The sequence below is a fragment of the Myotis brandtii genome, unplaced genomic scaffold, assembly GCF_000412655.1.
Source record: "Myotis brandtii unplaced genomic scaffold, ASM41265v1 scaffold421, whole genome shotgun sequence".
In the NCBI taxonomy this organism is placed as follows: Eukaryota; Metazoa; Chordata; class Mammalia; order Chiroptera; family Vespertilionidae; genus Myotis; species Myotis brandtii.
Genome location: NW_005366140.1, coordinates 2,380,310 through 2,391,585, shown reverse-complemented (window position 1 = coordinate 2,391,585; position 11,276 = coordinate 2,380,310). Strand labels below are relative to the sequence as shown.

Here is an 11,276-nt window from a genome sequence, read left to right as displayed (position 1 = left end):
GGGTGAAAATCGAGGTTTGGTAGGGGAGAGCCTGACTCACCGCTTGTCCTCCAGGCCTGTGCAGAAGTGGATGAAGAAGGTTTCACTGTCCGGCCTGATGTGACCCAGAACAATATCCTCGTGGCGCCCTCTGGGGGCGGTTGTTGGCATAGCAATGAGAAAGCTCTGCCCGCAGTGATTTCGCTGCCATTAGCAACCTTCTCTGCGTACACCCTGTGGGGAGCCTCTAGTGAGGACCAAGCGAAGACCCCTGCCCTGTGGGAGAGAGGAGGGGCTGGGTTACAAGAGAGGGGGATCCAAGAGGGCTTCCTGAAAGAGGGGGTACCCGTGTTGGGGCTTAACAGTTGAATAGGCTAGGCGTTCACTACTTAGGGCAGGACATACTTGTGCAAAGGCTTGGATCGGGGTAAGGGGGGGAGGTAAAACGGTGTCAGGGCCAAGGGTGGCAGGTGAGAGAGAATGCTGCAGGGCCTCAAAGGGCTTGAACGGGAAGGGATATGGTCAGTTTGAGGGCTGCCTGGAGGGAGGCCCTGCGTTGGCATCTGCTTGGCCCCTTGACCGAGGCGCACGCACAGCTGAGCCCTCCCGCTTCTCATCCAGCGACTCAGACTTTGACGACGAAGAGCCCCGCAAGTTCTATGTGCACATCAAGCCCGCCCCGGCCCGGGCCCCGGCCTGCAGCCCCGAGGCGGCTGCCGCACAGCTCAGGGCCACGGCTGGCAGCCTCATCCTCCCTCCAGGCCCGGGGGTGAGGCTGGGAGAGGTGTTCCAGGTGGGGCCCGGGGGCTGGCTAGAGGCAGCCCGCCTGACACCACCCCTTTGTCCACAGGGCACCATGAAACGCCACTCCTCACGTGAGTACCTGTTCAGGAGTCTCTTTTTTAAATATGTTTTTAATTGATTTTTTAGAGAGAGGGGGAGAGAGAGAGAGAAACATCAACGATGACAGAGAATCGTTGATGGGCTGCCTCCTGCATGCCCCCCACTGGGGATGGAGCCTGTAAGCCGGGCATGTGCCCTGACCAGGAATCAAACCAGTGACCTCTGAGCCACACCGGCCGGTATTCAGGGGTCTTTGGTTTGGGGTGTTGGGGGGGCGGGAGGAGAACATGGAGGGAGGACTAGGCCTAACGTGTTGGGTGGGTTTGAATCCCAGCCCTGCCGTGTGACTTGGGCAGGCTGCTCACCCACTCTGCCACCCAGTCTCCTCTTCTGAGAAATGAGGTCATGATGAGAATTAGCTGAGACCCAAGAGGGGTTTCTGGGAAAGAAGCCAAAACCTGGAGACAGCGCGGCTCAGGTCCAAAGCCCTCTCTGCCTGATCGGGCCTCTCCGGCCAGCGGCTAGGCAGCCCCGAGCCTTGGCCTCCTGGTCTGTGGAGTCGGGAGCAGGCAGGGTGACAGGACGGCTCAGAGGGAGAGGCCCTTCTCTTGTAGGGGATGCTGCTGGGAAGCCACAGAGGCCTCGGTCTGCCCCGAGGGCCAGCAGGTGAGTTCCACGGGGTGGGACATCGCGTCCACACAGTGGGCAGGTGGGCCATCCCCATCGTGTCTCTCCACCTCCCCGGCTCCCTCCCTGTGTCTCTGTGTCCCCTCCTCTCATCCAGGCAGGGAGTTGAGGCTGTGCTGTATTTTGAGAGACCACTTTCTAGCAGTGATTCATTTGGTAACATTTATTGAGTGCCTACTGTGTACTCATGCCATTCTGGGTTCTGAGGATATAGGAGCAAGATAGGTCCTCCTTCTCAGAGTTACGTCCTAGCGGCTCAGGTTTTCTGAATGACAAATAAGTTCCAGCATATTCACTACGTCCACGTGTTCTGACGAAACCGAAGCAGGTGATGTGATGGAAGAGAGAAGTGGCGACTTCAGTCGGGCTGGTAGTGGGGGGCCTCTGGGCTTGTGGGGAGGACGACTTTGCGCTGAGCCCTGAGGAGAAGCAGGAGTGGCCACAGGGAGAACCGGGAGGACGGAGGCCAAACTCAGCAGCATGTGCAAAGGCCCCGAGGTGAGAGGAGGCACGGAGACAACAGAACAGCCCCTCTTGTCCGTTTGGTCCCCAGCTGCACAGAGAAGCTTCAATCAGATGAGCTGGCCTCCAAGACCCTCTTTGGGCCACCCCTAGAGTCAGCCTTTGACCACGAAGACTTTACAGGTAATGGGGGTAAGGGCTTCCGGGAGCGTGGGTGTGGCCGGTGGGTGGACGGATGGAGCCATTACAGGCGTAGGTGGCTCGGTGGGCAGGAGGGCGAGGGCGGACGCTGGGGTCCTTTGTGGGCCAAGGGGAAGATCAGTGGGGCCAGGTCAGTGTGAGGGTGGGCGGGGCCACAGCATGCATAGGAAGAGCCAGAGAGAAGGTGGAGCCGCTTGGTAGTGGGGGTGGCAGTGGGTGGGTGGGTGAGGCGTCAGTGGAGAGAGAAGGAACCAGCGGGAGTGGCCTGGGGTGGGCTGTGAGCACTGGCTTTGAATGGCCCGGACCCCCGCGTGGGCAGGGTCTGGAGCTAGTCGCCCGTCTGCCCCCAGGTTCCAGCAGCCTCGGCTTCACCTCCAGCCCCTCGCCTTTCTCCTCCTCATCGCCGGAGAACGTGGAAGACTCCGGCCTGGACTCACCATCCCACGCAGCACCTGGCCCCTTCCCAGATTCCTGGGCCCTCCGCCCGGGCACCCCGCAGAGCCCACCTACCTGTAGGCCGCAGCCACCCGAGTCGAGGGGAACGAGGCCCCTGCTGTCATCAGACTCGCCACTGCCCCTTGCGGCATCCCCAGGCCCCTGGGGGCGGGAGGCTGTGGCTGGAGGCGGTGAGTCCCGAGGCCAGGAACTGTTATGGGAGCTGTGGGGAGGGTGGGGCATCTACCATGATCAGTGCCGGGGGCTGGGGACAGAGCTGAGACGGAGGCTGGCGGAAACCTCACCCTCGCAAGGAGAGGGTAATTAATGAGATGGGTAATTAACAAGGCAGGAGGTGGCAGGTGCCCGGTGAGGGCTCCCAAGGGCAGGGGCCTCTCTGAGGAGGGTCATCTGAGCTGTGACATGATGGAGGTGAGGTGAAGCCATATGGATGTGGGGGCAGGGGTTCCCAGCAGAGGGTTAGAGCCTAGGCAGAGGCAATGGGGTGGGAGCCCGCTAGGCCCCCTGAGGAACAGCGGGGAGGCTGGTGTGGCCAGAACAGAGTGATGGCAGGGAGCGGGGAGGGAGGGAAGATGTCAGCAAGGAGATGGGCCAGGCACCGGGAGGCACCTGGGGCCGGAGAGGAACAGAGAGGGTCCAAGGCTGGGCTGAGGCAGGGAGGAGGCGAGCAGGCAGGAGTGGGTGCCTGGAGGTCACACGAGGAGAGTGGAGTCCCCTTTGCATTTAGAGAAACGGCTGTGACCACGTGAGGTCCCCAGCAGTGGTAAGGGGGTGCCAGGCAGAGGCCATGGTTAGAGAAAGACCCTGATTGGAGCTGCTTCAAGGGAGGGCCCTCGGGAGGGAGGGAGTGTAGACGGTGAGTGTAGAGAGTGTAGACAAGCTGAGTAGTCAGAGCTTCACTGCAGAACAGGGATTCTCAGCCAGCCAGTGTGCGGCCCAGGGCACACCCACCGATGTGGGATTGTCACCCCGGGGGATGGACACAACCAAGGCCAGGGGTGCTGTTCCCCCTGCAGCTCGGAGGACGGCAGCAGCACCTCAAGAAACTCCCCAATGTCAGCAACACTGCTGAGAAGCCGGAGGGAGAGGAACACGGCCTGGGGCCGGTGGGAGGGGTGGTGCGTGGACAAGCCGTTCAGCTGGAGCAGAGCAGGGGCTGCTGGGAGGCAGGAGAGCGAGGGGACCCTGGGTGGGACACCATGACTAGGAGGATGAGACTCAGATGTGGGCCGGGGAGGAGGCCACTGCTACCCACTCAGAAAGGGTGACAGTCATGGAATTGCTGAAAGTCAGGGAAAAGCCCTTTTCCACCCTCCTCCCCCCGCCCCCGCTGTAGCGTGCCTGCCTCCTGAGCATCCAGGCCCCGGGGCAGGGAGCTCCCCTCTTATGAGGCCACAATCTGGTGTCAGGGCCGTGGGTGGCGTCTGCAGTCCTATCTGGCACCTTCTCCGAAGCCCCAGGACTTCAGACCATCCACGGTCTCCCCACAGTCAGTCTGACTCCCAGGTTTGACTGAGTTCCTCCCTGGGGAGGCCCGAGAGGCCCAGGGCAGCCCCTCTCAGCCACCGCTTTCTCACACTCGCTCCCCAGACCCGACGCCCGGACCTGCTGACCTTCCGGCCACGGAGGGCCTGGCAGCCCCACCCCGGAGGCCCCGCTCCCGGAAGGTGTCCTGCCCCCTCGTGAGCAGCAACGGGGATCTGGTAGGCTGAGGGGGCATGGCCGGCGCTGGGCTGGGGCGCCTCGGGGTCAGCAGCAGGACACTGCTCCTGGCGTGGCCACAGCCCAGCCTGTCTCCTTCCCTTCCAGTCTCATTCTCTGAGCTCCTCCCCGCTGGGCTCCTCCGTCCCCGGCACCGCCCCCGAGCGCTCCAGCGTCTCCTCCCAGACGGGACACGGTACCTGTGGGCTTCACCTTCTCTGGCGGGGGTGGGTGGGGGCTGTGATACCTTAGACACCCTATTGGCAGAGGGCAGGTTCTGGAGCCTGAAACCTGTCCTCACGCTCTCGTCTGCCCTTCATTTCCCGCCCCCCACCCCCAGGAATCTCCCGGGGCCCAAGCCCTGTGGTCCTGGGCTCCCAGGATGCCCTGCCCGTGGCCACCGTCTTCACCGAGTATGTCCACGCCTACTTCCGAGGCCACAGCCCTAGGTATGCAGTGCCGGGGAGAGTGCGGACGGTGAGGGGCAAACGGGGCTCCCTGGGGCTGTGTGTCTGGGTTCTAGCAGGGACAGCCTCCAGGTGGGTTTTCGTGACCGGCTTTCCCACGGAAGGGCCTTAACCATTGGGCTGAGCCACCAGGCCCCTCTCCTGAAGGGCAGTGGGAGCGACGGAGGGCCTGGGAACAGGGCTGGCACCATTGCTGCCACTGTGTAGAGGGCCTCCTCTGGGGCTGCTATGGGCCTCAACCTGAAGACAGGAACTCCAGAGGCCAGGCCCGTGGAGGAGGTGGGTAAAGGGTGAATTGAGGGGCCAGGGGTCGTCTGGGGGGGTGCCCAGAAGAAAAGAACTTCACGTCAAACCAAAGAGAGGAAGAGAGCATTAGACCCCACGCCCAACATGAAGACAATTCTAAAGCTGAATTTTTGCTGTGAGCTTCCTGGCGGCCTAGGGGAAAAGAGAACCAGGGAAAGAACTGTTCCTGCCTCCTCAGCCCAGTGAGGCTTCTTCCTGGAGCCTGGATTGCTATGCAGGCGGGGACACAACGGGAGGAGGTTGGGGTGTAGTCAGGGCCTTGCTGCTTCTGCAGACCCAGGGAGCCCCAGGAAAGAGGGGAGGATGAGGTGCCGGCAGAGCCCTGAGCCAAAGCCCAGTCCCCTCCCCTCTCACCCAGCTGCCTGGCTCGAGTAACTGGGGAACTCACCATGACCTTCCCAGCCGGCATTGTACGTGTGTTCAGCGGGACCCCACCCCCACCGGTCCTCAGCTTCCGTCTTGTACACACCACCCCCATCGAGCACTTCCAGCCCAATGCCGACCTGCTCTTCAGGTACCGTTGGGAGGAGGGAGGCAGGAGCAGGGGGTCCCAGCGGCTAGTGGGGGCCAGGAGCTCCCCAGCCGTAAATTCCTCCTCTGCCTCCCAGGATTTGCCGTGTGTCCCTGGGCAAGGCCCTCCCTCTCTCTGGACCTCACTTTCCTTTGCTTCCTTCCCCGCCTCTCCCCCCTGCAGATGCGCTTTGCGGGGCCAAGGTGGCCTGGGAAATCAGCATCTTTAGGAAGCCCTTGGGGTGGGTGGGGTGCTGGGGGCCCTGAGAGGCTTCCTCCGAGGGTGGGGGTGATTATTCCGGGTCTCTGCAGCGACCCCTCCCAGAGCGACCCTGAGACCAAAGACTTCTGGCTCAACATGACAGCCCTGACCGAGGCCCTGCAGCGCCAGGCAGAGCAGAATCCAGCCGCCTCCTACTACAATGTGGTGCTGCTGCGGTACCAGGTGCACTAGGTGGATGGGTGGGCAGAGGGGTAGGGAGGGGATGGGGGACGCGGAGGGGATGGGGATACGAAGGGGATGGGGGACGCGGAGGGGATGGGGGATACGGAGGGAACGGGCAGGGCAGAGGGAGCAGGGAAGGGATAGTGGGAGTATAGGGAGGACAGAGGGTAAATGGTGGCCAGATAGGCGTTGTAGGGAGCCAGGCCTCCACAGTGCAGATGGTATCATTATGCAAATTAGAAGTGCCCCTCCCAGGCCCCTGCTGTGGTGCCTGTCCTCAGACTGTATTAGAATGAGGCCCTCTCCTGCCCTCTGCTGGCCGTGTGGTGTAATGCAGACTCCTGTCTGCAAAGCCTCCGGGAAAGGGTCTCTCTCGGGGCGGTGTGTGCCATACAGACTCCAGGGGCTGTAGTGCGCCGTGTGGTAGCACAGGATGGCCCAAGCTCCGTCCTCTCTCTTCCCAGTTCTCCCGCCCGGGTCCCCAGTCTGTGCCGCTGCAGCTGAGCGCCCACTGGCAGTGTGAGGCGACCCTCACTCAGGTCTCCGTGGAGTACAGCTACCGGCCGGGTGCCACGGCTGTGCCCACGCCACTCACCAATGTCCAGATCCTGCTGCCTGTGGGGGAGCCTGTGACCAATGTCCGCCTGCAGCCGGCTGCCACCTGGTGAGGGCATGTGGACGGCCAAGAGGGGCTCAGCGGTGCCCCTGAACCCCCCAACCCTCCCCTTGATGAAGCAACTAGAGCAGTGGTTCTCAACCTTGGCTGCACATGAGAATCACCTGAGAATCTTTTTAAAATCCTGATTTCTGGGCCTCATCCTCCGGAAATTCTGTTTCTTTGTTACTCATGTTGTGGCCCCACCCCATAACTAAAGGGTCCACCCTGCACCTGACTGGCCGGTGTGAGCTCAAACCGCTTACAGCTGAGGGTGCTGTTATCAAACAGGGATACTATCTGACACAGCTTCCTCCGTGCCAGGTGTGTCCATGGGCTCAGCACGCGCTGATTGGCTTACGGCTCGTAGCAATCCCTCCGGGTGTAGACTGCCATTGTCCCTATGTATGGAAGGGGAAACTGAGGCAAAGGGAGGCTAAATGGCTTATCTAAGATCACAGCAGGATCTGAATCCAGCTCCAGTGTTGCCTTGGTTCTGTATAAAGGATAGAACCTGTCACGAAGAAGCCAGGCTTACAGGACCAAATGCATCCTCTAAAAATGCTGCAAGGCTGTGGGCCCTCGGGACCAGCTGCTCCACATCCCACCCCTGCTTCACTGACGGGGAAACTGAAGCAAGGGAGGGGCCTGGCTTGCTCCGGTCACATACAGTGGGGCCTTGACTTACGAGTGTCCCGATTAACGAGTTTTTTGAGATACCAGCTGTCTCTCCGCCGATTTTTTGCATTGAGTTGATAGAGTAATTTGAGTTAATGAGCTCGGTCTCGGAACGAATTAAACTCGTAAGTCAAGGCCCCACTGTAGCCGAGAGGAAACTGAGCTGGGACCCTGGGTTCTAAGTGCTCTCTCTGGGGTTGACCTGACCAAGCTTCTCTTGATGCCAGGAACCTGGAGGAGAAGCGGTTCCTATGGAAGCTTCCAGATGTCTCTGAGGCAGGGGGTGAGTTGTGGCTGTACATCAGGACTCAGGGGTCTCAGGTGGGAGAATCGGGGATGTGCTTGGGGTAGGGGAGTGTGGCCAGGCTTGGAAGGGCTTTGACAAAGCTGAAGGAGAGGCATCCTGGGAGTGGGCACAGCAGGTGCAAAGGCCCTGGGGCAGGACCCCTTTACAAACCACACACAGTCTTGTGGAGACAAAGAAAACGGGCACAAGAGGAGGTCAGAGGGGTAGAGAGGCCACAAATCAAAGCAGGGCCAGGGAAGAGTGGGTCCCAGTGGGCCTGGGGCCAGGGATGGGACACAGCTGACCTCAGGCATCCCCAGGTTCTGGCCGCCTGTCTGCCAGCTGGGAGCCGTGCTCAGGGCCCAGCACACCCAGCCCCGTGGCCGCTCAGTTCACCAGCGAAGGGGCCACTCTGTCGGGCGTGGACGTGGAGCTGGTGGGCAGTGGCTACCGCATGTCGCTGGTAAAGAGAAGGTTCGCCACAGGTACGTACCGACTCTACCACCCCCACCTTCCTGGGAGCCAGGCCTCTGCTGTGGCCAAGCCCCACCCCCTGCTTCTGCCAGGATGCAGGGGTGAGGGAGGCATTTGAGGTATTTGGGAAGGATAGGTGGGTGTCAGGTCTGGAAACCCAGTGTGGGGTGGTCACAGACAGGGAGGGGTGGCCAGGGTCCCAGGGGGAGGGGTCAGGAAGGAAGATGAATGTGTCTGGGCCATCCCCTGGAGGGTGGGTGTCCTTGCAAGGATCCAAGGCTCACAGCCAGAAACACCACTGCACCAGCACCCTCACCCTGTTCTCCTGCCCCCACAGGGGCTGCTGGGGTCCATGGGGCAGTGAGTTAAGGGGTATTTTGAGAAGGATTGGGGGATCCCAGGGTAGGGACAAGCGACCCTCCTCCCATTCACGGCCCCACCCCCACAGGGATGTACCTGGTGAGCTGCTGAGCCCGGGAGGCTGACCAGCCCACTGGCCCCAGCTCTGCAGAGTCCTGGTGCTTGGTGACTGCTCCCTGCCTGCCTGCCGGATCCTGGGGACCCAACCTGGCCTCCTCCGAGGCCCTGACTCTGTGGAGGGGAGCCCCACGCCCAGCCTGGCTGAGCCGGAGATTCACTTCCGCTCATACCAGCTCCCACACAGGTCCTTGGACTTTTAATGTTCTTTGAATAAACACTTTATTTTCTAATAAAATAATTTTCCTGCTCCTGGAAGTTTCCTTTCCATCGCCAGAGAGGAGAGGAAGAGAAGACGGATGCGTGGGGGAGATCTAACCTCCCTAATGTTCCCTGTCCCCCACCCACCCGCTTACTCCCACTCAGGGCAGAAAAAGCCAAACATGGACACCCCAGCCCCATGGATACCTCCAGTTCCATGGACTCAGAGCTGGGCTGGTGGAAGGAATGAGGACTAGAGGAACACAGACTAGAGTGGGAGTGTCAGGAAGACTTCCTAAGGAGTGGATATTCTAAATGGGGCTTTGAGGTATGAGTAGGAGTTTGCAAGATGGGGATGGACACCCCAGGCAGAGAGATACAGGGTTGTGAGTTCCATGAGAAAGCAATTAGTCAATCTACAAATATCAATTGAGTACCTACTGTGTGTCAGGCAGTAAGGACCCAACAGTGAGCAGGAGAAAGCTCTTGGGAGCCATGCAGCTGTGAGCCGAGGTTTAGAGTGTGCAAGTGACTTGACCTCCCTGGGCCTCAGTTTCCTCATCTGGTGGCTGAGGGAAGGTCGCACACTTTGACAAGACCCTGGTGCAGAGGAAGCACCCAGCAGTGCCAGCAGCTTTTCTTTGATGGGAGCTAGGGAGGGGGTGGGCCTCAGTGCAGGTGGGCAAGAAGCAGCCTGATCGGGGCCAGGACAGGCATGGTAACCAGCACACTTTGGTGGGGAGCAGATCTGAGCTCCGTGGAAAGTCCTGGGTCCTGCTGGACATGTGAGGACCCGGCGTACCTGACCTTGAGGCTGTGCAGATCCCAGGGACCAAGCCAGGCCAGGTGGAGCTCAGGAAGCAGGAAGTGGGGTTTGGCCTGTGGTCTCTGATCCTCCCACCCTGTCTTCCGAGAAGAGAAGGGGGTTTGGCTGCGCCTCAGTTTCCTCACCTTTGAAGTGGGGGGAAATCCTCTAGTTGGGAGCAATGTGTGTCCTCTCGGTTGCCTCAGTCCCGACAGAATGGCCTCTTTGCTGGTCCTATGTGGCTGAGGGGCCGGAGTGCCATCTCCCCCTGCGAGAGGGGACACTGTTCATCATCACCTGCTGGTGGGTCACAAGTGAGGTTAGGTATCTTCTGAAACGTGAGGCAGCCCTATGTTTGGCTCAGTGGTTAGAGCATCGGCCTGCAGTCTTTGCACACACACATGTGCACACACGTGTGTGTAAAGACTCGGAGCGGAGGGGAAACATCCATAGGATCAGATGTCTGACTCTGGCTCCTTGATGGGGCTCAGGCCTCGCAAGGGGGCGAGGACCCCTCAACCGGCTCCAAAGTCCTGTTCTAGGGTCACAGGTTCGATTCCGGTCAAGGGCACATACCTTGGTTGCAGGCTCTATTGGGGCTCCGGTTGGGGCGCGTGAGGGAGGCAACCAGTCGGTGTGAGACATCAATGTTTCTCTCTCTGTGTCTCTCCCACTCCTTTCCATTGTCTCTCTAAAAAAAAAAATCAATGGAAGAAATGTCCTCTGGTGAGGATTAACAACAACAACAAAAAGAAATTGAGCCCGGCCTGCATAGCTCAGTGGTTGAGCCTCGACCTATGAACCAGGACTTAGGAACGGTTCGATTCCCGATCAGGGTACATGCCCAGGCTGCGGACTCAATCCCCCGTGTGAGGTGTGCAGGAGGCAGCTGGTCAATGATTCTCTCATCATTGATGTTTCTATCTCTCTCCCTTCCTCTCTGAAATCAATAAAAATTAAATAAATAAATAAATAAATAAATAAATAAATAAATAAATAAAACAGAAGGCATTTCCCACGTGTGGCCTTTTGCTGCCTGGCGATCCAGAACTGGTGTGAATGTGCCAGGAAGGAGGGTGGGACGCCTGTTTAACTTGCCAACCCAGGGCGGGCAGGTTGGCATTGTTTGATACCCGGGTTTCCCATGCCTGGGAAGCCCAAAACCTCACGGGGGGGGGGCCCACAGAGTGTCTGGGTCACTCGCCAGAGGCCACCCCAGTTGGTGAGTGACCTGGTTGGGGATTTATTTTTTAATTAAGGTGAAATTCACATAATAAAATCAATCATTTACAGTGAACAATTCCGTCGCATTTAGCACATTCACAATGTTGCACAACCACCACCTTGATAAAGACTAACTGGAACTTTTTTTTTTTTATTGATTTCAGAGAGGAAGGGAGAGGAAGCGAGAAGTAATAAACTTTATGGTTAACTTCCTTTCCCTGATGTAAGGACTCCTCCGTCACGGCACACAGGCCGGACTGTGCACCCGGCGTGCCATACCTGCGTGCACTTTGCAAGCCGTTCTCTTTTCCAAATAAACCCTTTGGTGACAAAACAACTAGTCGATATTATTTTTTCAGTTGACAGCCTCTAGGTCCAGAACGTTCCATCACCCTCCAAGAAGACCCCAAGCCCATGAT

At 59.2% G+C, this 11,276-nt stretch overlaps 1 protein-coding gene across 1 annotated transcript in view; it reads left to right on the top strand.

Moving 5' to 3' along the window:
- The window catches only part of FCHO1 (FCH domain only 1), a 17,564-nt gene extending 8,696 nt beyond the window's left edge, over positions 1–8,868 (top strand). Inside the window, exons 10-24 of the mRNA XM_005873880.2 lie at positions 55–112; positions 570–748; positions 830–854; positions 1,437–1,488; positions 2,063–2,154; positions 2,523–2,798; positions 4,219–4,331; positions 4,438–4,525; positions 4,670–4,778; positions 5,461–5,616; positions 5,925–6,057; positions 6,522–6,721; positions 7,618–7,673; positions 7,997–8,161; positions 8,599–8,868. Coding sequence (XP_005873942.1) covers positions 55–112; positions 570–748; positions 830–854; positions 1,437–1,488; positions 2,063–2,154; positions 2,523–2,798; positions 4,219–4,331; positions 4,438–4,525; positions 4,670–4,778; positions 5,461–5,616; positions 5,925–6,057; positions 6,522–6,721; positions 7,618–7,673; positions 7,997–8,161; positions 8,599–8,621 — 1,725 coding nt within the window. The 3' untranslated portion in view covers positions 8,622–8,868. The remainder of the gene's footprint in view (positions 1–54; positions 113–569; positions 749–829; positions 855–1,436; positions 1,489–2,062; positions 2,155–2,522; positions 2,799–4,218; positions 4,332–4,437; positions 4,526–4,669; positions 4,779–5,460; positions 5,617–5,924; positions 6,058–6,521; positions 6,722–7,617; positions 7,674–7,996; positions 8,162–8,598) is intronic.
- The last annotated feature ends 2,408 nt before the right edge of the window (positions 8,869–11,276 follow it).